The following is a 27,640-nucleotide window of genomic DNA, read 5'->3' on the forward strand; positions in this document are numbered from 1 at the left end:
TCCAGATGAGGTAGGGAGTGGGACAGAGTGGATGGGAAGTACTGTTAGGAAAGATGAGATAGAGAAGAGAGGCCAGGAGTCTTTTTAGAAAGCTTGAAATGCTTGGGATGCCTGGGTGGCTCAGTTAGTTAGACATCTGCCTTCAGCTCAGGTCAGGATTCCAGAGTCCTAGGATCAAGTCTCACACTGGGCTCCTTGCTCAGCAGGGAACCTGCTTCTCCCTCTGCCTGCTGTTCCCCCAGCTTGTACTCTCTGACATAAATAAATAAATAAATAAATAAATAAATAAATAAAATCTTTAAAAAAAGGGGGTGGGCAGGCAATCCAGATTTTTAGATGGAAACTCCTAGTTATTAAATGCTGAACTCTTCCAAATATGAATCCTAAGGCTGGCCAAACAAAACATCTGCGTGCCACATGTGAACAGTCACAGGGCATCCTTGCCTATATGCAAGCAAAAAATCAGCCAGATAGAAGACCATTTGGTGTTTTTTGTTTGTTTGTTTGTTTGTTTGTTAAGCCTCCCTCACTGAGGCCAGGGCAGCTTACCCAGTGACTAAGCCTCTGAGACTCTAACCTCACTTCCCGCTCTCTTCCCACTGGCCTGACCCCGGACTCTTCCTCTCATGTACTCCCTCGGGGAAGCTCAGGCAGTCTCTTCTCCTGGAAGTCTTCCTTGTTTCCTCATCTCTAAGGCTCCCAGGATCCCAGCCATCGCTGCCCTTGGCATACAGCAAGCATCGCTGGACACTTACACAGGGACGTCCCTGCACTGTTACTTTGAACCTCCATGGGTGTTAACAGCTAATTTCTTGGTGCCTAAGTCACGGGTGGGGCAGAGAGGAACTGTCAACAGAGGGCTCCAATTAAGACTAGGCGCTTCTCCAGAGCCAGGAATGAACTGAATTTACTCTGAACAAGGCAGCGGGGCAAAAGAAGGGAATAGATTCATTTCCCAAAAGCTAAGAAGTCATTTTAGTCTTTTTTTTCTCCCTAGTTCAGACCACGTGGACGTTTTCTTGGGTCTTCCTAGAGAACTGAATTTCTGAAAGCCTGTCTGAGGAAGGTGAAGACAAGTGAGAGGGTGCCCGGCTGTAAACACCCTCCCACGACTGTAGTGGGGCTTATTCTCCAGCTTCTAGATTGGGATGTTCCTGATGGGCGCCAAGGCAACCCTGTTCGCAACCACAGCCCGGAACAAAGATCCAAAGAGCCAAGCCAAAGGCGGGCTCTATTCCAAGCTACGGCCAAAGAGTGAGGTTCCTGTTCCCCAGCAGACAAGTGAGAGTTTGCCCTAAACTCTGGGGACTCCAACAGAGGAAAAAGATCTCAGGGACGACGCAGTGAGTATTTCGGGTTGAGGGCGTGTGTTCAGAACCCGGGTCTACCTCGCACGAGATGGGAGGCCTCAGGAAGACTGCTCTGCGTCTTTCAGCTTCGCTCTCTCCATGGACCTCAACACAGTTAAAAGGGCACGTGAGCGAGACGAGACCACACCTGCCTGTCGTTCACGGAACACGGGACAAGGTGTGCAAAACCACCGCTGGAGAGCTGCTACCTCACCTCCCTAGTGCCGCCCACCCCAGCCAATCCCAGAAGCCAAGCCGAACCTCCCCCGTGATGCGTCATTTCCGCCGGTCGGTAGGCGGGCCGGCACCGGATGCGGAAGTCACTGTAGGGGGCACTGGGGAGTGTAGTCTTTGAGGCGGATGCGTTAGAGAAACGGTCATGGCAGGGCGAGAAGCTATACTCGGGACCCTGTACATGTTTTGTGAACGAGGTTTAAAAAAACACCGAGGATCCAGGTGCCGCAGTGGTCATTCTCTAATGACAGGGGCACGTTACCCAGAATTGGCTCCCTGGGAGGCCATTGGGAGCTGTGGGCTGTCAGTTCGCGTCTGGCTGCGCGGAGCATCCTGGGAGGTGTGGTCCCAACGCCACGCCGAGGATGCTGGGTAGTGTAGTCCCGGCACGGTACAGAAGTAGGTCCCCAGCTGGTGGCTGGAGTGACCCCTTGTTCTTGGGTGGCGCTGGTGAGTGAGGCTCCAGCGGGATCCTTGCGGCAACTGTGCCCTTCCTGGCGCAGCAAGGTAGGTCCTAAAAGGCTGGTCTATGGGCTGAGACTGGGGACGGTGCAGATGGCGGGGAGAGGAGGTAGTGGTGGGGACACGCTGTCGTGGCTCAGGCCGTGCTCTCCCGGATGTCTTATTTTGGGGGGTGTGGGCGCGCATCTCCGAGGAACGTGGGTGAAGCCCAGCCACAGAGCCCAGTGGTAGTGGGTCCTGGGCTTGGGCTTTTCGTCCAAGGGTTCCTGAGGGTGGGGACAGGTTCGGCCTTTGCCGAAATCGCGGTGTTGAGAGAGGGCTCGCTCATGTCACAACTCCCCGGGTTTGCGGAGAGTTCAGTAAGTAGGCTTTTGGGGGTGGTTATTTCCTGGGTTGTGGTGTGGGAGCCGTCCCTGGGGCCATGTGTCCGGGGTTTCGGTGGGTGGATGTTGATCGCCTCTTTTTGGGGGGTCCAGCTACCCCTCAGCTTTGCCGAGGCGGGGCGACAGGCAGGCTGGCTTGGCCAGACGTGCCCGAGTTGCACTGGGTGTGGAGTGGCCATTTTGGCGCGATCCTACGCCCTCAGTTTGGCTGGTCGCCCCAGGGTTCCGGCCTTGGAGGAAGAGGTCGGGTTAGGGTGCTCTAGGCAAGTTTTTCAGAGTCCCCAGGATCCTCACTGACCACAGGAATCACAGATTCCCACACCTCTGGTGTGAACAGGCTTTGGCATTTGAAGGTCCATTTTAACTTTTTATGTTGGAGAAATTTCAGTCAGAAGTAGGTAAAACTCCATTAGACCCATTACTCAAATTCAGTGCTTATCACCTTATGACCGGTTTTGATTTCTTCCCGTGAGGGATACACTGAGAATCCTTCGAACCTACAGAGATTCGCCATCACCACCCTTACTGGTTAAGAATATGGCCTCTACAGCCAGATCTCAACCAGGCTGTCATAGCTGTGCCACCTTGGGCAAGAGACTGACCTCTCTGTGTCTTCATTTTCTTATGTGTAAAATGAAGATAAGAAATTGTGCTTCACTGGGTGAGCAGGATGAGGTGGAACTCCTACAGTGCCTGGAACAGTCGCTGGTGTATATTTAGTGCACTGCATAAGTACTATTCTTACTAAGAACAAAGGTGAGGGAGGATCAGCTCTGCCCATGCTCAGTGTCAGAGGCATGTCAGGGCACGCTGTGTTCCCAGCAAGCTACCCACAGTCCTGTCTTCTGTGATAGGTCCATTCCTTTAAGGAGGAGGCCCTACCCTACTGGAACTTGAGGGTTTCCAGTAACTCTTCTGAACCTTTTGTTATTTTTTTTTAAATTTTATTTATTTATCTGACAGACAGAGATCACAAGTAGGCAGAGGGGCAGGCAGAGAGAGAGGAAAGGAAGCAGGCTCCCTGCTGGGCAGAGAGCCCGATGTGGGGCTCGATCCCAGGACCCTGGGATCATGACCTGAGCCAAAGGCAGAGGCTTTAACCCACTGAGCCACCCAGGCGCCCCCCCTTTTGTTATTTTTGATCTGCCTTCTGCAGCCCCTGCCTGCCAAGAGAGGACTGCCTGGTGGGCAAAGAGAGGACTGCTGGTCTCCTGACAGTCCACCTTCAGGTGGGGACCCTTCCCCATTTGCATGCCAAACCTCAGTGGGTTTCCTTTGCTCAACTTAGATATCTTGTGCCCTACAGTGTCCTATCTGCATGAAAACAAGGTAACAGTTTTCATAAGGACTGTTCTTCAGACCTTGTGTCCTCATTTGTGACCCTTTTGATTTCTCCATGCCTCTCTGCTTCAGTAGAAACTCTGTTGATTTAGCTTAGATGCGATCCCACTGCATAGCATTCCTGGATTCCAGTGTGTCCTTGTCAGCAGCAGAACACACATGATCAGGACTCTTGGGCTCTCAGGCTGCATCGTGACTGTCCAGCTGTCCTGCTGGATTAGGTACCTCAAATCAAATACCTGGCACCTGGTTATGCTAAGCGGATGATGTAGTGTGAAGACACGTGTTGTCGTCATTGCTGGTTGGAAGGGACATTCGGGGGTGGGGGAGAGGTGGCTGATTGGAAAGGCATGGGTAGGGTGTTGTTGGAATGAGCCCTAAATGACAAGTTGATGAGGGTGGCCTCGATCTGAGGGCAGGGGGGAGCAGAGCAGTGGCAGGATTTCCCACTCCAGGTATGGCTCTTTGTCTCCTTTCCATTAGAGCTGAGCTTGAAAAAATTACCTCTGCTGCTGTCTTCATGTCTATCCTTCCTTCATCTCTTAAACATTCCACTGAGGCCTTTTCAGCTCTACCCACTGAGAAACATTGTCATCAAGGGTGGGCATCGCGTGGCTAATGCCACAGTCCGTTCTCTGCAACATTTTACGTTGTTGCATCGTACTTTCTTCTCTTTAAAATATCCTTTCATGTCGTGGCTCCTGGTTTCCAGGTTTTCCTCCTACCTCATAGGCTGCTCCTCCTGTCCCTCTCCCAGCTTCTCTTGTCCCAAATCCCCACTGCTCTTGGACCTCTCATCTTCTCCAGGCATACCGTCTCCGTGGTGGCCCCATCTCCTCTCAAGGTCTTAAATGCCATCTCTCTGAGGTTCAGCCTAGACCTAGGCCTTTCACCCGGGATTCCAGTCTCCCGCTGTCTACTTAGAATTTCCTCATGGATATATATCTTTGGCATCCCAAACTTCATGTGTCGAACAACAAACTCTGATCCCCTCCCCCAAACATGCTCCACCCCAAAAGAATATAGAGCGCTTTCTCAGAGAGCTTAGCTCTCATAGGGAGCAGAGACATGACATCTCCTTCCTTCATATTGCTCAGGCTCAATACCTTGGAGTCATTCTTAACTTTCATACCCCATCTCCAGTAAGCAAATCTGGACCCTTAACAATCTCCAACCTCTGCTGCTTCCATCGTGGCCAAAACCAGCACCATGTTTCCTGGCTCACCTGGGTGATCATAGCCTTTGAATGATCTCTTTGCATCTTCCTTCATCCCCCTAACATATATTAGCCAGTACAGCAACCAGAGGGATCTTTTAAAATGTCAATCAGATCATGTTATGCATTTGCTCAAAATCTTCTAGTTGCTTCTTATCTTAGGCAGAGTCAGACCCAGTATCCTACAAAGCTGCATTTGCTCTCCCCCCATGTGGAAATGAACTTTCTCCCACTCAGTCTCAAGCACAGCACACCAGCCACAGTGAACTCTGTACTTTGACCGTGTGCTGGCTCTTGTCTGCGATGCTCAGCATACCAGCCCCAGTGAACTGGATCTTTTCAAAGCTACTCACTTGGCTCACTCCTTCACAGGCTTTAGATGTTAACTCCGTCACCTTTTCAGAGAGCCCATGCCTAACCACTATTTAAAATTCTAATCCCCCCAATTAAATAAATGACTAAATAAATAAATTTTAAAAATTCCCAAACCCCACCCTGCTTCTCTTAACTTTTCTCCTTCCCTCCTATATTGGTCTTCATCTCACTCATCACTTCCTGCTGTACTGTGTGTTTTACTCATTAATTTAGTATGCTCATCTTCCTCCTCTGGACTTCCATGTCAGTGAGGCTAGATGTTTTTTGTCTTTGTTCACTTTTGTATCCCCAGTGTCTAAAATAGTGTCTATCATACAGTAGAAGCTTAATAAATATTTTACTAACTGAATGAATGATCCAGCCATATATACATAGACCTAGTTCTGGAAAGAATGGATGAGGCTGAGTGGGATGCTGGGAGAGGATCTGCAGACCCTACCTGGAGGATCCCTGGCCATTGTCCTTCTCCCCCAGCGGGTACAGGAGTGGGGAGGAATTGAGAGGGTTCTCAGAGGGAGAATCAGTTGGCCTTGGTAACGGGCTTTCTGTGGCAAGTGGGGAAGTAGGCCTGGTGCCTGAGTAGGGCGTGTGGGCAAGAGGGAAGGTGCTTCTGTCATTAAGAAAGTTACGGGAGAAGGCATGGCATGTCTGGAAGGGTTCTGATTGTTGATTGCTACAGGACAAACCACCCCAAAATTTAGTGGCTCAGAAGAATCAGCATGTTATAATTTCTCACAATTCTTTGGGTTTACTGGGATCAGCTTTGTGGTTCTTGTGCTGTGTGTGTTACAGATCTGGTTCAGTTACATTTCCTTAGAAGTTATGCATTAGAAGTTATGCATTTCATCTAGGCATACACATTTTTTATAGAGGTTTGAAAAATATTCTTATATGACTTTTTAAAAAATGTGTTTTAGTGATTCGGTAGTTGTTTCCCCTTTGTTGTTTCTTATTTTCAATATTTAGGTTTTCTCTTTTTTTGAGTTAGCCATGTTTCACTAATTTTTTACAGAAATGGGATGTCATTTATTATGCTTTTTTCTGTTCATTAATTTGTTTTTATCTTTATTAAAATATCTAAAGCTGTACATTTTCCTCACCTCACTGTTTCAAATGAATCCACAGTGTTTTCATTATTTTTTAAAATTTTTTAAAGGTTTTATTTATTTATTTGACCCAGAAAGAGAGATAACAAGTTGGCAGAGAGGCAGGCAGAGATAGAAGGGAAAGCAGGCTCCCTGCTAAGTAGAGAGCCCGATGCAGGATCAATCCCAGGACCCTGAGATCATGACCTGAGCCGAAGGCAGAGGCTTAACCCCCTGGAGCAACCCAGGTGCCCCTCATTATTATTTTTAGAAATCTGTGACTTCATTTGTGTTTTCCCTCTTCATTTGTGTTTTCCCTCTAACTCCCACCTGATGCAACATTCAGTAAACCTTTTCTACTTTCCCCTTCCGTTGTCTCTTCTCCCTTTTTAGTGGCATTTCTACTTGATGAGGACACATGCCATATGCCATTAATATATATTTTTCTGCTCTCTTACCCACCGTAAGTTTTTTAGCTGGTTTCTCCTGTCCTGATCATATTTAATGTTGATCTTCCAGCAGATTCCTCACAAAGAGCTCATGGCTATAGAATTCCCCAAGCTCTTGCATGTGTAAAAGTGGTTTCCTAGAGGCCTCTTACTTGAAGAATCCCTTGGGTGAATATGAAATCTTTGGGTCATAATGTCTTTCCTTTTAAGTTTCTGGTAAATGTAGCTCTGCTGTTGCCTTGCTTTGAATGACGGTTCCCAGAACAAAAATATCTGTTGTAGTCCCTGCTTTCAGTTCTTTTGGGATATCCCCAGAAGTGGAATTGGTAGATTATATGATGATTCTATTCTTAATTTTTTGAGCAACCACTATATTATTCTCCATAGTGACCACACCATTTTCTATTTCGAGCAGTGCATGAGGGTCGATGATTTTGATAATTCTGATGGAAGTCTGGTATATTTTTTGCCAAGGATCACTTAGGATTCTTGTTCTTAAAGGTCTGATAGCTTTTCTAGTAGATATCTTGAAGAGGGTGGTTGTGAATAAATTTCCTGGTACTCTGTAGGTCCTTCGTATTCAGGTCATTTATTCTTGAACTTTTCTTGGACTATAGTTTTAAATATTGTTTCCTTTTTTTGTTTTTTTTTTTCAGGAACTACAGTGATATAGGAGATACTCTTTTTTGGGGGGGGTCTGATTTCCACTTCAACCACTTTCTCTTAGCCGGTCCTTTATTTCATTTTTATTCTCTTAAGTGGTTTTCCTGCTACACTTCAATGCCCATCCTGTTTTCATTTCAATCTATTTGTGTCTGTCTTGTAACTTTGTTTCATTTCTTTCTGAAATTCAGTCAACACTCATTTTGTTTCATTATTTTGCCCGTTTCTGTTTAGCTTTTGAATTTTGTTTCCCATTTTATTGAAATATAATTGACATGTAACATTGTGTTAACTTAAGGTGTGCAATATAATAACCTGATACATGTATTTGTTGGGAAATGATTATCCCAGTAAGTTTAAGTCTATCCATTTCCTCAACATAGTTACAAATTTGAATTTTTGATTCAAGATGATTTCTCCTTATGTTTGAGGATATTGAATTCAGCTTATAGTGTTTTGTTGTGACTTTTTCTCTGTCACTGTTTTTTCTCTTTCCTTTTCTTTTTTTTTTCTTTTTCCTTTTTGTTTTTGTTTTTGTTTGCAGAATTATCTTTAGCTGAATTTTAGATTCTCATTTTCTGTTTTGGTTTTCTATGGAGGAGGACTGCATATCTGCATTTCTGTAGACAACTGTCAGATTCTAGTGTTTTTGAAGTTTCCTAGTTCAGGGAGACTCTTCTGTTGGTGTAACTAGTATGATTGCTGGATTTCAGGAGGAGAAGAGATTATATGTTCTTTTTAAAAATTCTCTTCTGTTTTGCAGGACCCTGTATTTCCCCCTTGCTTATTTTTCCCTTTACCTTGGAGTTTCCAAAGGGTGCCTTTTCCTTGCTTGTAACCCCCTTTTCCCCTGGAGCTTCCTGTTTCCAGGACTTCTGTGCTCATCCTGCCTACTCTTTTAAAGTCCCATCCCTACATGTAGTAAGTGCTCTGACCTATCAGTACATCTTTTAGCATTTTCTCATGTATGGTAGCTTTATTTATTTTTTTTTTCTTTTTCTTTTTTTTTTTTTATTAAAGATTTTTATTTATTTGATAGAGAGAGATCACAAGTAGGCAGAGAGGCAGGCAGAGAGAGAGGGGGAAGCAGGCTCCCCGCTGAGCAGAGAGCCCGATGTGGTGCTCGATCCCAGGACCTGAGCTGAAGGCAGAGGCTTAAACCACTGAACCATCCAGGCGTCCCTATTTTTTTTTTTTTTTCCTGATGGTTGTTTTCTGTCTACTTTAAATCCCCTCTTAGTTCCTTTCTTCTCTCTTTCATTAGTTTTCCTCCCTGAGCTGCTCTTCTACTCTCTGATGGCTTAATGTTGGAAGTATAGGAGATACATCTCTGGTTTCATGTTTTATGCTTTTTTTAAACATTTTTTATTTTTTAAATTAAATTTATTTATTTGAGATAGAATGAGAGTGAGAGAGAGAGAGCACAAGCATGGAGAGCAGAAGGCAGAGGGAGAAGCAGACTCCCTACGGAGGAGGGAACCCAATGCAGGGCTCAATCCCAGGACTTGAGGATGACGACCTGAGCCAAAGGAGACGCCTATCCAACTGAGCCACTCAGGCACCTCTGTTTTTTGCTTTTTTATTTTTATTTTTTAAAGATTTTATTTATTTGACAGAGAACACAAGTAGCAGAGAGGCAGGCAGAGAGAGGAAGGGAAGCAGGCTCTGCACTGAGCAGAGAGCCCGATGTGGGGCTCGATCCCAGGGTCCTGGGATCATGACCCCGGCCGAAGGCAAAGGCTTTAACCCGCTGAGCTACCCAGGCGCCCCTGTTTCTGCTTTTTTAAAAATAGATAATTTATTCACAGGTAATTTGAATTTAGAATGTCCTCTGTCAAGGTATGCTCAAAGGATGTATGTTTTGTGTAAATGACCTGTGTTTCAGTAGAGGTTTATCTAAGGTGTTTAGCAATCTTTGACATGATTGGACTCAAGCTTTAAACTCAGTCTCACCTGTGAACAGTAGCACATGCCTGCACAGCTCTGTTCACCTTCTATCCATTGTTAACCACTTGAGCTTTTTGTTGTCTTGCCTTCTGCATTCAGTCAAAGTATTCAGCAGACTTTAGGAGGTGCTTGTGTGTAGATCTGAGGCTCCATCCTTAGTTGCTCCCACTTTTCTAGGATTTCACCATTCGGTTTCCAGGAAGTCAGTAAGCCACAGACTCTTGATCAGTTGTTCCTCATGTGCCACTTGGACTAGGGAGTGCCCTCTGGTGAAAAATGAGTTAAATACAGGTCTCACACTGGGTGTGTCCCTTCTTTCAAGGTTATCCCCCCTTCAGTTACATGCTGCTTTTGGATACAGTATCTTCAAATAGTTGTTTTTTATGTTTTCACTAGGATATATAGTTATTAGTAAGAGGGTTAGTTTGATACAAGCTGTTCTCAGTATCAGAAACTACTGCTACTGTTTTAATATACTGTTTCTTGTTCTTTTAAAAAACATTTTCTTCTCTTTTTTCTCAGTTTTTTGTTTGTTTGTTTTCCTACTTTCTGGAGTAGAAGGCAAGTGAAAACAGTTGTTTGTTTTAATGCAGTACTTTGACAGTTCAGAAACTGTCATTTTCCTTTTGTGGTTTCTTATTTTCAATATTTATGTTTTCTCTTAAGATAGCTGTGTTTATTTCACTAATTTTTTAAGAAATGAGGATTTCCCCTATTATACTTTTTTCTGTTCATTAATTTCTGTTTTATCCTTTTTAAAGTATCTAAAGCTGTACATTTCCCTTACCTCACTGTTTCAGATGAATCCCACACATCCACAGTGTTTTCTGTTATTTTTAGAAATTCTGTGACTTCATTTGTGTTTTCCCTCTAACTCCCACCTAATGCAACCTTCAGTAACCCTTCTCTACTTTTCCCTTCCCTTGTCTCTTCTCCCATCAAGTGTCCCTTGATGAGGACACTTGCCATATACCATTAGTATATATTTTTCTTCCCTGCTCTCTTACCCACCGTGTAGTGCTAGATCTAAGGTTATGTATCTTAAATGCTCAATATCAGTTCTTTAGCTGATTTGCCCTGTCCTGTCTTGTGTTTAATATTCATTTTCCAGTTCACAAAAAGCTCATGGCTATGGAATTCCCCAAGCTCTTCCATGTGTAAAACTGGTTTCCTATAGCCCTCTTACCTGAAGACTCCCTTGGATGAATCAAGTGTTATCAAAAGTGTGGAAAGGCGCAGTTATATATGGCCGTTATGTGGTCATATAACGGCCATATATGTGGCTGTTATATGTGGCATTGTGAGTTGGTTGGCCTTCGGAGGGCAGTTTGGCAGTGTAAGCATATGTTCAATATTAAGCCCAGTAATTCCACTCCGTTAGCACTCATATGGAAAGACTGATGTGTTTGCAGAAAGGTATTGCTTATAACCTTTTGATTGGTGATAAATACAACAGTCTGTTCATTGACAGAGGAATACTTTCTTAAACAAAATGTGGTTGGCTGATGGACATAGTATAACAGTTATTAAAAAGAATGGAATTTTAAAAAAGTTTTTTTAAAGAAGAAGAATGGAGTTAGGTCTAGGAGTACTGGTGTATACATACCCCCAAGATATTTAATGCAAATAAGTCAGAATACAGATGGGTTTTACTTATAGGAAAGTAAAATTGTTTACACATGTACCTAAATACAAATGAAAGTGAAGAGAAAAAAAAAAAATGATAAAGAGCACTCATGAAATAGTTAAGAGCAGTTACCCAGGTGTGAGCTGGGGCAGAGTCCAGAAAGAGAACTAAACTTTCTCCTTTATTATCTTCAAACTACTCTAGATTCTTTCTAACACTAACAGAGATGTTAATCACATGTATAATTAAATAGAATGAAATTAAACAACAAAAATAAATTTCCTGAAAAATTTTTTTTTACTTCTCTTATGAGTGATTTGCCACTTTATTTCATTCTTTCTTGACCACTTTGTCCAAGTCTTATTATTTATTTAACCTGAGTTGTCATAATTTGTTATTTAAGATTGTTAATTCATGCTTGCCAGTTTCTGTCCTTGGTTATTGCTTTTGATTCCACAATATTTTGTTCTCAACACAATGTTTTTTCTATCCTGGCTATCCAATGAAAAATTTACCCTTTTTTTTTTGGAAAAATCTTTTTTACTGAATATTCTCAATTATTAAAGAAACAACAACTTAATTACCATCCTTATGTACATCATCTTGATTTTATGCTTCTTGACATTTTATTGTATTGCAAAAGTTTTTTTGCTGGTTAAGAGTTTTAAAATAACTTTTTATTAATGGAAGAATTTCAGACCTGTTCAAAAGCAGCAGCAATAGTATAATAAAGCCCCAGCGTTAATAGTCATCACCATGTTGCAGTCTTGTTTCATGTTTTTGTCTCATTTCTTCTGAAATGTTTTTAATCATTTCCATCTATAAATACTTCAATATGTATTTCTTTGAAAAACAACCAGAATACCATTTTCACAACCCCTCAAATTCATAATGCTGCATTTAACATTATCTACTGCCAAGTAAATGGCCTCAAAAATGTCCTTTTAGGGACACCTGGGTGGCTCAGTCGGTTAAGCCACTGCCTTCAGTTCAGGTCATGATCCCAGGGTCCTGGGATCAAGTCCCACATCGGGCTCCTTGCTTGGCAGGGAGCCTGCTTCTCCCTCTGCCTCTGCCTGCCGCTCTGCCTGCTTGTGCTCGCGCTCTTTCTCTTTCTGTGTGTCTCTCTGTCTCTCTCTCTGACAAATAAATAAAATATTTTTTTAAAAAATGCCCTTTTACATTCAACTTGTTGTCATCAGGAGTTTGGAACTGAACTTGTTGTGAAGGCCTGGCTTTCTGGACCTTTTTCCAGGGCCCTAGTTGAGAATCAGTCTGGCAACATTCCCCATCATACCACCCGTCCCCCAACTGAGGCAGGTCTTGCCTCACTCATGGGGAGAGCATTTCCACCTGACACACTTTCATTTCTGTTTTCCTTACCCAGATCTGCCTTCTGAGATATCAGCCTTCTTTAGGGATACCAGGAAAAATGGCCACAGGGTCCCGGAAAGCCAGGGTAATGGTGAGTGTTTTCTGTATTTGCACACTGGCTGTTTCAGAGTAGACACATTTTCTTATCCTGGCTGTCTTATTGGTACCTGGCAGAGTCTAGCTCTAGTTCTAGAGGTTTGACTTACCTTACCTGAAGCCTGTTCCACCTGTGACTTAAGTCACTCACCAAGTGGCTGACTCTAAGCAACACAAAGTTTGTATAGGAGAGAGTCCCATTCCCTTGTTCAGCTTTAAGACTTTTTTACAAGTTGAGAGTGATATCAGGGAAAATAATGAAGTAGGAAGCACCAGGAATCTGTCTCCCTACCTAGGCAGCAATTTTATTGGCAAAATCTTGCTGATATAACTATTTTGGAACTCTGGAGTCTAGTTGAATGGTTACAGCATTCCAAATCAATTCAGTGTAATCCCTACCAAAATCCCAATGACTTTTCCTCCCCAGAAATAGAACTCTTCATCTTAAAATTCATATGAAATCTCAAGGGACTCTGAATAGCCAAAACAAACATGGAGGGCTCACAGTTCTTGATTTCAAAATTTACTACAAAGGTACAATCATCCAAGCTGTGCGGTACTGAGATAAAGACAGAATTACAGAGTAATGGGATAGACCACAGAGCCCAGAAATAAACCCTCATGTATATGGTCAAATGATTTGGGACAAGAGTGCCAAGACCATTCAATGTGGAAACAACCCTATTTAATAGATAGTCCTGGGAAACTGTATGTCTACATGCAGTAGAATGTAGTTGGACCCATACCTCATATCATACACAAAAATGAACTAAAAATGGATCAAAAACATAAACAGTTAGGAACTGAAACTATGAAACTCTTAGAAGAAAATAGAAGGAAGGCTTCATGAAATTGGATTTAGTGTTGAGTTCTTGGATAGTACACAAAAAGCCCAGGCAACAAAAGAAGAAATAGATAAACTGGTCTTCACCAAAATGTATAACTTCTGTGCAAATATATTTGCAAATGACTTATCTGATAAATGATCTGAGAAGTGACTAATATTCAGAATATATAAAGAAGCATAACCCAACAAAAATAGGAACACCTCAATTCAGTGGACAAAGAAAAGAACTTGAATAGATATTTATGCAAAGAAGTTATCTAAATGGCAAATAAGCATGTGAAAAGATGATCATCGTCACTAATCATTAGAGAAATGCAATTAAGTCCACAATGAGATACTATTTTATACCCATCAGAAGGCTGTTAACAAACAACAACAAAACAGAAAGCAACAAGTGTTGGTGAGAATGTGGAGAAATTAGAACCCTTTTGCATCACTAGTGGAGTTGTAAAATGATGCAGTTGCTGGGGAACACAGTGATTCCTGAAAAAAAAAAAAAATGAATGTGACATTACCATTTGGTCTTGTAATTCTACTTCTGGGTATATACCCCCAAAGAATTGAAAGCAGGGACTCAAACAGCTCATTATACACCAATTTGCACGGTAGTATTGTTCACAGTCGTTAAAAAGTGAATACAAACCAGATGTCCATCAATGGATGAATGGTGTATACATAAAATCGAATGTTATTTTAGTCATTTTAGTCTCGCAGAGAGAGGAAATTCTGAGTTCATGCTTCCAAAGGAATAAACCCTGAAATTAGCCTGACACAAAAGGACAGATACGGTATAAGTCCACATATTTGTACTTTGTAGAATAATCACATACGTAGAGATGAAAACTAAAATGGTTGGTACCAGGGTTTGGGAGGAGGAGGGGTCATTATTTAATGGTTACAGTTTCAGCACGGGATGATTTTGAACAAGTCGTGGAGATGGACAGCTGTGAGGGTTGTACAACTACGTGAATGTACTTAAGGCTACTGAAATGTACACTTAAAATGTACTTAAATGTACACTTGAAACAGTAAAATAATTGTTAGGTATATTTTACAATAAAAATTAAAAATCTGTAGGCTGTTACATTCTACCCCTTCTGTATTCTACCTTTTATTCCTCCTGGTTGTCCTCCCTGTTCATGTGGTGGTTTCCTCTCTTCCTTTGCTCACAGTGTCATCGTCTCTGCTCCCCATATGCTTCGTCTGGAATACCTAACACTCCCTCTTCTCACTTCTGTGCATCTTAAGAGAAGTTCCTGGGACTGACTCAGGACCCTTTTCCTGATGTCTGCATTTCACAGTGCCTTCCATTTTGAAATAGAGTTAAGCAGATGAGTAAAACTGCGCAGGAGGGTGAGAATGAATGTAGAGATAAATCTGTAGGTTGAGTGGCCAAGAAGGTCCACCCTGAGCATCCACAGTGTGGGACCATAAATTTAATATATTGTCTACATTTCACTGGTTGACCACAGAGGTGGACCCCAATCCCAGACAGTACGCTCAAGTCCATGCTCTTCACTGCTCTCCACTTGTGCCTCTCAGACCCAAGGAGGCCAAGGGACCATGGCATTTAGGGAAAGGACTGAGTTATATTTAGGCTTTGCCATTATTGAGTTTATGAACTCCGGTCATTCAGATGCTTCATTCAATACTAACATGATTGATATATTACTTAATTTTCTAAATCCTTAAAATTCAAAAGTCTGTTATGTTTGTACTTTTAATTTTTATATGTTGCTTGCTCTTCTGTCTGCCTAGATTTTGAAGTTCCTGAAAGTTAGGGACTCTTTTTTGCACATCCTCTTCACACAGCCCACCCAAGATCTTGACTGTAGATTCACAGTGTTGTTGGCTGGCTAGCAACAGAGGTTTAAAGTCTTGGAACACATGGCATCAGGGTCACAATGAAAGGCAGAATGCCCCCCCCTTTTTTTCTAAGGTTTATTTATTTTTAAAGATTTGCTTGTTTTATTTTGAGAGGGAGCTCACAGGTGTGCACACACGAGTGCAGTGAGGGGCAGAGAGAGAGGGGGAGAGAGAATCCCAAACAGGCTCCATGCCCAACAAGGCCTGATACAGGTCTCGATCTCACAACTTTGAGATTATGACCTGATGTGAAATCAGGAGCTAGACCCTTAACTGACTGAGCCACCTAGGCACCCCTAAGGTTTATTTATTTGAGAGACTGAGAGAGAGACAGACAGAGTGCACGAGCAGGGGGAGGGGCAGGAGAGAGAGAGAGAATCTCAAACAGACTCCCTGCTGACCAAGGAGCCTGATGTGGGGCTCGATCTCATGACCCGAGCTGAAATCAAGAGTCAGAGGCTTAACTGACCGAGTTACAATGTGCCCCAAAGACAGAATTTTGATAGCTCACCCGCCTCCCGCAGGGCAGCCTTCTCCCTTCCCCTCAGCCTGAGTCGTGGGTGAGGCTGGCTCCCCAGTGAGCAGGGCTCTGTATTCTGTTACAGGCACACATGGCCTTCAGAGATGTGGCTGTGGATTTCAGCCAGGAAGAGTGGATGCTGCTGAGCCCTGCTCAGAGATCCCTGTACAGGGAGGTGATGCTGGAGAACTACAGCAACCTGGTCTCCCTGGGTAAGCCCTGGAATCTCTAAGGACTCACATTCTTGCTGCTGGGTGTTTCAGGCTATGCTTGAAGCAGCCATCTTGCTTTCCAAGTTGGCCATTGTGCCCCTCACCTACAGCCACCTTGTTTTTTCCTTTCCTGTGAACAGGAATTCCATTTTCTAAGCCAAAACTTATCACCCAGCTGGAGCAAGGGAAGGAAACCTGGAGAGAGGAGAGAACATGCCCACCAGCCACCTGTCCAGGTGAGTGGGGAGTGCTAAGCAGAGCCTGGAGCTGCGGGCAGCTGTGTGTGGGAGAAAGGCGGCCTCACTCCGGTGCTGGAGAGGGCAGCTCTTCTGACCTCCTACACTGTGCTTACTGTTGCCTGGCAAGGCCTCCCTTCTAGACCTTCCTCCTTCACCCAGCCCTGCGGGCAGGGCTTTCCTGGTGTCTCTCATCTCCGTCTGCCACTAGAAGTCTTTCTTCCTCCCACTGGGTTTGCTCTCTTTCCCTCACTCAGATCTCTTCCACAGTCATGGGCTTCTTTTTTTTTTTTTTTTTTCTTTTTAAAGTTTTATGTGAGAGAGATCGCAAATGAGAGAATGAGAGAGAGAGAGTGCATGCACACAAGCAGTGGGGGCAGAGGCAGAGGGAGAAGCAGACTCCCTTCTGAGCAGGGAGCCCAACTCGGGACTCAGTCCCAGGACCCCGAGATCATGACCTGAGCCAAAGGCAGACGCTTAACTGACTGAGCCACCCAGGTGCCCCTGTGGGCTTCTTTCTGTTACTGTATTTTAAAAAGACTGAGCAAGAAAGTAAGAAAAAAACCCAGTGAGTTACAGAAAGAAGACAAGCTTGCAGATGCCACCCTCTCTTTAAGACCTCATGGGGCTTCTCCACGCAAACACATCCTCGCTGTCTCTGCCTCCTCTTGGAAGGACGCTACTCACATCGAATGAGGGCTCTACCCTCATGACCTTTTTAACCTGAATTACCTCTTAATTAAGGTTTACCTTAATTACCTCTTTAAAGGCCCTGTCTCCAAATACAATAACACTCTGTATTGAATACTGGAATATAGATATGTATACAGTTGGTTTTTAAAAGTTCACTTTATTGGGGTGCCTGGGTGGCTCATTCATTAAGCATCTACCTTGGGCTCAGGTCCTGATCCTAGGGTCCTGGGATCGTGTCCCTCATCAGGCTCCCTGCTCAGCAGGAAGCCTGCTTCTCCTTCTCCCTGTGCACGTGTTCCCTCTCTCGCTGTGTCTATCTCTATCAAATAAATAAGTAAATAAAATCTTTTTTTAAAAGTTCATTGATCAAGAAAATTGTGTTCAGGTTGGTCCAGTACAATCACTACGTGGTATCTCAGATTGTTTGGTCATTTATTGCCTTCAGGAAACTAAAACCAGCTGTGATAAAACAAGACATTCAGTGTTAGCATCTTCTGCACATGAGGTACGATAAGAAGGAATTTCTGCTTCTGTGCTGATTTCTGGGAAGATTTTTGTTTAGATTAATTATGGAAATTAACAGAGCTTAAACTGGTCGGGGGCCCCAGGAGTGAACATCTTTAAGGGAGTAGGGGACTATACTGTGTTTGTGTCATCCATTGCTGAAAACCTGCGGCCTTGTAGAAATTCTGGCCCAAAGTCATCCTCTAATAAATATGTGCTGGTGAGTGGAGGAATTCCAGGCATCTCACACAAGATCTCTTCAACCATCTTTCTGCTGCCTCCTACAACTAGGGGTTCTCCATTCTGAATGACTGTTCTATCTGTCCCTTTGTTCTCAGGGGGAAATAGGGAAAGACCTGACACTTCCATACAGGTCCTCTGGTCAGATCTCTGTCAGCCAGTGCAAATACTTGCGGACATGGTTTCTGTCCCGTGCGTGGTGGTGAGGAGACAGTTGAGGTAGCCAGGGAGTACACTCGCTTAGTGGCCCTATTTAAAAGAATTGAAACTGTCTGTGGTGATTTTTATAGCTGGCTACATGGGAGATGCTTGGGAGTGGATTTTCTGGGTTATCATGGAAGAGGTTGGAAAAGCATTTCAATTTAAAGGAAGTCTTGAGACAAACCATAAGAGACTCTTAATCTCAGGAAACATACTGAGGGTTGCTGGAGGGGAAGGGACAGGAGGAGGGATGGGGTGACTGGATGATGGACATTGGGGAGGGTATGTGCCATGGTGAGCACCGTGAATTGTGTAAGACCTGTACCCCAGAAACAATGAATACACTATATGTTAATAAATAAATAATATTTTTTAAATGAATTCTTGATTGGGTAGCTGTCAAATTTTCAGCATTTTGAAGAGCGGAGAATTGGGTCCCACAGCAGACTGGGCAGACTTCCTCAGGCTGCCCCACTGAGTCTCAGTTCTAACTCTGACTTTTCCCCTCTGCAGCGGAACTAAAGCCGGAACTCCACCTCTGTCCTTTCTGCCCTTCGGATTTTTCCAGTCAGAAATTCCACATGCAGCACATGCTGTGTAATCATCCACCATGGGTCTTCACGTGCCTCTGTGCAGAAACTCACATCGAGCCAGGGGATCCGTGCCCAGGGGACCCGAAGCAACAGCAACAAGCCTCGGATCGAGAGCCGTGGAGTGATAAAGCAGAAGATCAAGAGACAGAAGTCGCCAAGCCTTTGTTTGGCAAGACAAAGAAGAGGACTTCGGGGACATTCTCTAGGCCACCTCAAAGGCAGTCAGTCAGCTCTAGGAGTGGCATCAGAGGCATGGAGATAGAGGCCAGCCCCACTCCGACGGGGAACCCCGAGGAAGCAGACAGACTGTTGAAGAGGATAGAAGTCTTGGGCTTTGGAACAGTCAACTGCAGAGAGTGTGGACTGGGCTTCAGCAAGATGACAAACCTGCTCAGTCACCAGAGGATTCACTCCGGGGAGAAGCCATATGTGTGTGGGGTGTGTGAGAAGGGCTTCAGCCTGAAGAAGAGCCTCGCCAGGCACCAGAAGGCCCACTCGGGGGAGAAACCGATTACGTGCAGGGAGTGCGGCCGCGGATTTAACCGGAAGTCAACGCTTATCATCCACGAGAGGACACACTCAGGCGAGAAGCCCTACATGTGCAGTGAGTGCGGGCGAGGCTTCAGTCAGAAGTCAAACCTCATCATACACCGGAGGACACACTCGGGGGAGAAGCCCTACGTGTGTCGGGAGTGTGGGAAGGGCTTTAGCCAGAAGTCAGCTGTCGTTAGACACCAGAGGACACACTTGGAGGAGAAGACCATTGTGTGCAGTGACTGCGGACTAGGCTTCAGTGACCGGTCAAATCTCATCTCACACCAGAGAACACACTCCGGGGAGAAGCCTTATGCCTGCAAGGAGTGTGGGCGCTGCTTTAGGCAGAGGACGACCCTGGTCAACCACCAGAGGACACACTCCAAAGAGAAGCCTTATGTGTGTGGTGTGTGTGGGCACAGCTTTAGCCAGAACTCAACCCTCATCTCACACAGGCGGACACACACCGGGGAGAAGCCTTACGTGTGCGGGGTGTGTGGGCGTGGCTTTAGTCTGAAGTCACACCTCAACAGACACCAGAACATACACTCAGGGGATAAGCCCATCGTGTGCAAAGATTGTGGGCGAGGCTTCAGCCAGCAGTCAAATCTCATCAGACACCAGAGGACACACTCAGGGGAAAAGCCCATGGTGTGTGAGGAGTGCGGGCGAGGCTTTAGCCAGAAGTCAAACCTCGTAGCACACCAGAGGACACACTCAGGGGAAAAGCCGTATGTGTGCAGGGAGTGTGGACGGGGCTTCAGTCACCAGGCAGGTCTCATCAGGCACAAGAGGAAACACTCGAGGGAGAAGCCTTACATGTGCCGACAGTGCGGACTGGGCTTTAGCAACAAGTCAGCTTTAATCACACACAAACGGGCACATTCAGAAGAGAAGCCATGTGTGTGCCGAGAGTGTGGCCAAGACTCTATCCAGAAGGCACACCTCCTCTTACATCAGGTGACACACCAGGGGGAGAAGCCTTATATGTGCAAGACATGCGGCCAAGGCTTCAGCCACAAGTCCCACCTCAGCAGACACAGGAGGATGAAATCTGTCCACTACAAACCGCCACTCCAGCCTGACTCTGAGGCCTGTACAGGACAATCTCCTGACGTCTTACACTCCCTTTGAGAGTGAATGTGGTAGCAAGGACTAAATAAATCATCAAAATTGTGACACTTCCATGAAATGGAGTAGAGAAGTGCATTCTGGGAGCAGTCAGAGGACATTTGACTTAGTTCACTTTCTCCACACTTCAAGTTTTGGGGCCTTTTGTTCTAATAAACAATGCTTCTTTACAAATCTGTAACCTTGACTACATACCTCATTCACTCATCTGTAAAGATAAGGGACAAGGAGTGGTACAGATAGCTGGAATTCTCTAAGGCCACTCTTCCACAAGAATTCAATTCCTTGGAAGACAGGAATCTATGAGTCACTAGAATATTGACTGGAAAGTCTGGTCCTTGGTAGAGGGGGGAAATGGAGGAACTGTATTCAGGGATTTCAGGTGAAGGGAGGGAATCTTCCAGGTTTCTGCCCCAAAGCATGGCCTCCTCTAGCAGATCCACTTCAATCTACAGCTACCTTCTTCCCTTGACATCTGTTATGGCCCCCTTTCTCATTTCTCTCCTCCTAGCTCTGAAATGTCTCTGCTCTTGCCTTTGCTGAATCATCCCTTAATCATGTTAAATGCTTTTTCTCAGGCTCTATTTAGTCCCTGGTCCTCCCACCATGGAGACCCTCCAACAGTACATTGTAACACTCCAGTCCTTCCGACCTGGAGTCTTTCAGCTGTGACCAACCAGTTCTTCATCTCAGAGCCTGGCTTCTCCAGTCACATTCCTGTCAGACCACCAGAAACATGGAGAATCTCCAGCCACCCCCAGCCACACCATCTCACTGGCACTCCAGTGATATAATGGCCTTTAATAACCACATGCTCCCCTCAGTCCTCCAGTAACAGGGAGAAGACTCTTGGAGCCACTCCCCCAAATCAGTCCCGGAATACCAGGGTTTAGGACTCACAGTCATGTTGGGGCGCCTGGGTGGCTCAGTGGTTAAAAAGACTCTGCCTTCAGCTCAGGTCATGATCTCAGGGACCGGGATTGAGTCCCGCATTGGGCTCTCTGCTCAGCAGGGAGGCTGCTTCCTCCTCTCTCTCTGCCTGCCTTTCTCCCTACTTGTGATTTCTTTCTGTCAAATAAAGAAATAAAATCTTTAGAAAAAAGAGAACTTAACTCAGCTTTCCATCCCAGGCCCAGGCCCCATGCCAGCCATCCAGGAACTGGTCCAAGGTCCATTAGCCACACACCCTCAGCAGTTCTCCAATTGCAAGTTTATATTCAGCCATATTTAAAGACTCCTAACCATCCTTTCACGGTGTTTCAGTCCAAACTCCATTTGCTCAAAAAAATGACCTTTAAGATAAAAACCCATCTCAAGGACGCAGCGGTAAAACACCTCCCCCTTTCTTTAAAGGTAGACTGCCTTGCGCAGCGCCTCACTTGGATGTGTCTGGAGTCTTGGAAGCTTGACTACCCTACAATCTCCTACAAAGGGACCTTGAGAGCTTGTTTGGAGGTTCTAGCAGGGGAGTGCAGCTACTCATATACCCTTGACCAAAGAACGATCCTCTTCTCCATCCGGGAAGGTCGTCCTCTTCGACTGAGCATGCAGCTTCGGGAGGGACGCACCTGGAGCAGTGAGGGAGGGAGGGGACACCTGCCTAGCCAGCCAGAGCAGCTGAGTCACTCTGGTGATCAGCGGGGTGACAGATGTTGCAGCCTGATCGTCCTCACATCCTATAAACCCTTTTTTAAGACTTAAGAAGATTAATTATATGCCCCCTAGACTCTCAACTACACAAAACATCATCCTACAGCACCCTGGCAACCCAACAAGAGAGAGCCTTCACTTGAAGAGCTCTATAGATCTTCTATCTAATGGAGTAAACTCTTGTTAGAGGCATGGGAAACACGAGTTTGTAGTAGAAACACCAGGCTGTCCTGAAAAGGACAGAGAAAAACCCCTACTTTATCCTCTTTTTAAAGATTCTTATTTGAGAGAGAGCATGAGCAGAGAGAGGGGGCAAGGGAGAAGCAGACTCCCCACTGAGCAGAAAGCCAGACACAGGGCTTGATCCCACAACCCTAGGATCACGAGCCAAACCAAAGGCAGATGCTTAATTGACTGAACCACCCAAGTGCCCCCAAATCCCTACTTTTCTATAAGCAGGGAGGCAGGCAGAGAAAACTAAGCTGCAAATATAGGTTATTTTGTACAAAAAAGGAAGAATAAGCGCAGACATAAAATCAGTTGAGAATCACTGCCAGAGAGCAGTACTGGACACTAATTAAGGAACTGGTGGCATGTGCCCAGCTGAATTTCAAAATGTCTGAACTGGTGTACATCTGTCATTTCTCCATTTTTTTAAATAGAACCATTCATTGTGGTGATATTTTATCCCCAAATCAACACAATGTCAGATACATGTCTTCAGCTCTCAAGTCTTCAGATAAAGAATCATCTATGCTTGGACATGGGTTAGATAACAAGATTCTGAACTTTTGAGTCAATGCCATAATGAAATAAGACTTTGAGGGTCTTAGGGATGAGTGGATATTTCACATGGGATGGACATGAAGTTTGGTGTCCAGATGGTAGATGGTGCAGGTAGTCTCAAAGATGGTTATTATCAATTCCTTCACTTATGTGTGTGTGCATGTGTGAGAGAGAGAGAGAGAGTCTAATTACCCTCCCCATGGATCTGGATTGGCCTTAGGGATTTGCTTAATCAAAAGAATATAGGAGAAGTGGTATTCTGGGACTTCTGATGCTAGTTCATGAAAAAGCCTTATGGTTTCTACACTGATGCCCATTTTCGTGCTGTGGAAAAAAGCCACACTGAGAGACCTCATCGAGGTATTCTGGTCAATAGCCCTAGCTCAGCTAGCCAACAATTAACGTCAGCTGCAGTTACGTGATAGAGCTGTCTTGGAAACCCCCTTCCGCTGCACCTTCACACCTCAAGAAACAACCGTTCAGCTGAACTCAGTCAGTCTATGGAACTGTGAGGGATGATGACAATCAAATTGTCTTAAGCCCTAAATTTTAGCATTGCTGTTATATAGCAATAGATAATTTTAACACCTTTGAAACAGGTGGCGCCTGGGTGGCTCAGTGGGTTAAAGCTTCTGCCTTCAGCTCAGGTCATGATCCCAGGGTCTTGGGATCAAGACCCGCATCGGGCTGTCTGCTCAGCGGGGGAGCCTGCTTCCTCCTCCCTGTCTGCTTGCCTCTCTGCCTACTTGTGATCTCTGTCTGTCAAATAAATAAATAAAATCTTAAAAAAAAAAAAAAAGAAAGAAACATAAGACTGACTTTTCTAACTATGACTAGAAATCTTGAAGCCATAGTGAAAATAGGTCGAGTTTTGCTACACAAAAATAAATTCTGCAAGTCAACCCACACCTTCAGCCAAAACCAAAGACAAACTGGAGGGACATACACTGAAGTCCATAATATAGAGAGACCTACAAAATATCTCTGGAAACGGAGTTTTAAAAATCAACAAAAGGGGTGCCTGGGTGGCTCAGTGGGTTAAGCCTCTGCCTTTGGCTCAGGTCATGATCTCAGGGTCCTGGAATCAAGCCCCACGTCGGGGTCTCTGCTCAGCAGAGAGCCTTCTTCCCTCTCTCTCTCTGCCTGCCTCTCTGCCTACTTGAGATCTCTGTATGTCAAATAAATAAAATCTTTAAGAAAATAAATAAATACAATAAAATCAACAAAAAATACACTGATTGTATGATCAGATTCAGATCACAGTGTACGAAGTCCTTTTCATTTGAAAATGTCCTTAATGTCAATGAAGATACAAATGAAAACCACACAGCAAGACTTACACCTGTCAGACTGGCCAAAATTCCAAAAGTTGAAAACATACTCTTGTAATAGACTATGGAAACAGGGACACTTACATGTTAGTCTTGGGAGTATAAATTGGAACAAGTTACAGTGGGCAACATAGTGATATCTACCAAAATTATAAATCCATATTCCCCTATGAGCCCATAAATTCAATGGAATTTATCTGATAGCTGTACACGTGTATGTGTGAAATGATTTACATGAGTTCTTCAGTGCAATAGTAACTTCAAGTTTTAGTAAAGAAGAAACATTCACCAATAGAGGAACTAATTAAAGTAAACCATGCGTAAATAGAACAAGATGCTGTATATTGTCAAAGAATGAGAAGCATCATTGTGTTCTGACATGGGGAGATCTCCAAGATTAACCAATGGAGGGAGGGCTGGGGAAAACAGTTTGAGAATGTTAATAGCCATTGTGCTATGTTTTACATTAAAAAGCAGAACATATTTTTAGAAAACAAGAGCTAAGTTGAAAGACTACACTTCCAGTTTCAAAACTTACTAAAGCTAGAGCAATAATCAGTGGCATTTCAGGAACAGAATCCCTGCAGCAGAATTTTCTTCCAAAATAGCCCAAGAAATGCAGCTTTTCATACAAATTCATGCAGAGTTTAAGTTTTGCATCTAAACTTATACACTTGGATTTTCTTCTAAAATAGCGTAGAAAGATGTTTTTCATCCAAATTAGCACAATAAGTGGGATTTTTCTGTCTGTAATACTACACCATGATCACGAAGATACAGTTTTTCATCCAAATTTATTAAGTTTTATGGGTTTTGGGAATAATTCATATGCCAAACTTTTCTCTCTCTCTCTCTTTAAGATTGGTGGCTCAGTGGGTTAAAGCCTCTGCCTTCAGCTCAGGTCATGATCCCAGGGTCCTGGGATCGAGCCCCACATCAGGCTCTCTGCTCAGCGGGGAGCCTGCTTCCTCCTCTCTCTCTCTGCCTGCCTCTTTGCCTACTTGTAATCTCTGTCTGTCAAATAAATAAATAAATAAATAATCTTTAAAAAAAAAAAAAAGATTTATTTGAGAGAGAGGGCAGGAAGAGGGCAGCGGGGAGCAAAGGGAAAGGGAGCAGGAGAATCCTAATATGCAGGACCGTGGGATCTTGACCTGAGTCAAAGGCTCAATGGAGCTACGAGGCACCCCACCAGACTTTTCTAAAATGACAAAAAAGTATGACTTTCCATCTAAGTATGCTCAGACTGGAGGGTAGTGTGGTTATAAATTCTATGCTACATTATTTTAACAAACTACCTAGAAATACACTTTCTCATCCAAACTCATTCAAATCATTGGTTTGGGAGGGCACAAATTCTTCATCAAATTGTCCTCCCAAATGGACAAGAAATATGATTTTTAAAATCCAACTTCATATAAATAATGGAGCTTTGGGAAATAAGTCATATGCCACATATTTGTCCCAGATGCCCCGCTAATGTGATATTTTCATCTACATCTGTTCAAATTTGGGGTCTTATTGAAACTAGATCCTACATTGGATTTTCTTTTTCTAAATTATGCCAAACATGTGATTTCTGACCCAAATTCACTCAAATCTTGGTATCTTTTGGACAATAGTATTATGCAAGACTTTTCTTCAAAAGACCTGGAAATGTGATTTTTCACATTGGCTCAAATAGTTTTTTGGTGGGGTTTTCTTCGGGGAAGACATAATTTCTATGCCAGATTGTCTTCCAGAGTGGTCTAAAAATGTGACATTTCATCCAAATGTCCTCAACTGGTAGGAGGATTTTTTTGGTAGGCCCTGTGCCAGTTTGTTCCTTGCAAATGGCCATAAAATAATATTTTTGATTAAAATTTACTAATATCATGAGGTTTGTTAGATGTAATTCCTGTGGCATATTTTCTTATAAAGTGGCCCTAAAACATATTTTTAAACCTAAATTCATTCCGGGGCGCCTCGGTGGCTCAGTGGGTTAAAGCCTCTGCCTTTGGCTCAGGTCATGATCCCAGGGTTCTGGGATCGAGCCTCACATTGAGCTCTCTGCTCGGCAAAGAGCCCGCTTCTCCATCTCTCTCTGCCTGTTTCTGCCTACTTGTGATCTCTGTCTGTCAAGTAAATAAATAAAATCTTTAAAAACAAAAAACCAAAATCCTAAATTCATTCCAAAATTCAGTTTTTTTCCCCATAAAGTGGGTTCTTTAGATATGAGTCCCATGACACTTTTTTTCTTCCAAAATGGTTTAGACTCTTTTTAAATTAGTTTTATTAAAGACTTTATTTATTTATTTGACAGAGAGAGAGATCACAAGTAGGCAGAGAAGCAGACAGAGGGTGGGGGAAACAGGATCCCTGCTGAGCAAGGAGCCCAATGACAGCCCGATCCCAGGACCCTGACTGAGACCATGACCTGAGCTGAAGGCAGAGGCTTTAACCCACTGAGCCACCCACCCAAAATGGTTTAGAAAGATGACTTCTCATTTAAATTTTCCCAAAATGTATTTTTGGACATAATCACATGCCATATTTTCCCTCCAAAATGGTGCAAAAATAAAATATTTTATCCAAATCTCCTAAATCTTGGGAAGGTTTTGGACATGAATTCTTCACCATATATTTTCTAAAAAATTTTAAATCCATATTCAAATTGTGGCATTTTCTGGATATACATATTATGGCAATTTTTTCTTCAAAATGGTCCAGAAATATGGTTTTTATATTCAGATTATCCCAAAATTTAGATTATTTGGATATAAATCCTATGTCAGATTATTATTTGAAAATGGCCTGGAAATACAATTTTCTAATCAAAATTTTTATAAGTCATAGATTTCTGCATTTTTTGTTACTCTTTGATAGTTTTCCAGTCCTAGCATAGTGAATTACTGTTTAGATTAGGTATAAGTACTGGTGGACCAAAAAAAAAGTTTAACACACAAGTTTATACCATATTTCCCAATATAAATCGTTCTCAGTATCTGAAAATGTTTTACTAAGGGAGTTAATATTTCTGAGTATGTGTGAAGCTGAACATCTTTTGTCCCAATGAGATTTCTTTTTTTTTTTTTTTCCCAATGAGATTTCTTAAATGCTACTTACACATATCTGTTCTTTGTATTGAGGCTAGAGGGTTGTTCTTTTTGTTTTCTAGAGCCTGGTGTTATTTCTTGTATTTTCACATTTCTTCGACAGTAATGAACACCTAGCTCATGAAAAGATTTATGTACTAAAAATTAACCAAGAATGTTTCAGGTTCTGAACATCCTATCATTTTTCTGAAACAATACATGTTTTTATTTCTTTTTCAAATTTTTATTTAAATTCTAGTTAGTGAACATACAGTGCAGTACTGGTTTCAGGAGTAGAATACAGTGATTCATCCCCTACATACAACAACACCCAGTGCCCATCATAACAAGTGCCCTCTTTAGTACCCATCACCCATGTAGCCCATTCCCTTCCCACCTCCCTCCATCAACCCTCTTTGTTCTCTATCAGTAAGAGTCTCTTACAGTTTGCTTCCCTCTCTCTTCTTTTTTTCTTCCTTCCCATATGTTCATCTGCTTTCTTTCTTAAATTCCACATATGAGTGAGATCATATGGTATTTGTCTTTCTCTGACTGACTTCTTTCACTTAGCCTAATACACTGTGGCTCCATCCACGTCATCCCAAATGGCAAGATTCCATT

At 43.6% G+C, this 27,640-nt stretch overlaps 1 protein-coding gene across 4 annotated transcripts; it reads left to right on the forward strand.

The window, feature by feature from the left end:
* The first annotated feature begins 1,959 nt into the window (after positions 1-1,959).
* ZNF133 (zinc finger protein 133) lies at positions 1,960-20,359 on the forward strand. 4 transcript variants are annotated; one of them, XM_044263506.1, is made up of 5 exons: positions 1,960-2,090; positions 12,519-12,596; positions 15,920-16,046; positions 16,187-16,282; positions 18,434-20,359. In XM_044263506.1, exons 2-5 carry the CDS (start codon positions 12,564-12,566, stop codon positions 20,179-20,181), a joined length of 2,004 nt encoding a protein of 667 aa, XP_044119441.1. In that variant the 5' UTR covers positions 1,960-2,090; positions 12,519-12,563; the 3' UTR covers positions 20,182-20,359. The 4 variants fall into 4 exon arrangements, with proteins under 4 accessions (XP_044119441.1, XP_044119443.1, XP_044119444.1 ...); XM_044263507.1 differs by lacking the exon at positions 1,960-2,090 and adding an exon at positions 3,639-3,657; XM_044263508.1 differs by lacking the exon at positions 12,519-12,596.
* The last annotated feature ends 7,281 nt before the right edge of the window (positions 20,360-27,640 follow it).

The sequence above is a fragment of the Neovison vison genome, chromosome 8 (genome assembly GCF_020171115.1).
Source record: "Neovison vison isolate M4711 chromosome 8, ASM_NN_V1, whole genome shotgun sequence".
Lineage (NCBI taxonomy): Eukaryota > Metazoa > Chordata > Mammalia > Carnivora > Mustelidae > Neogale > Neogale vison.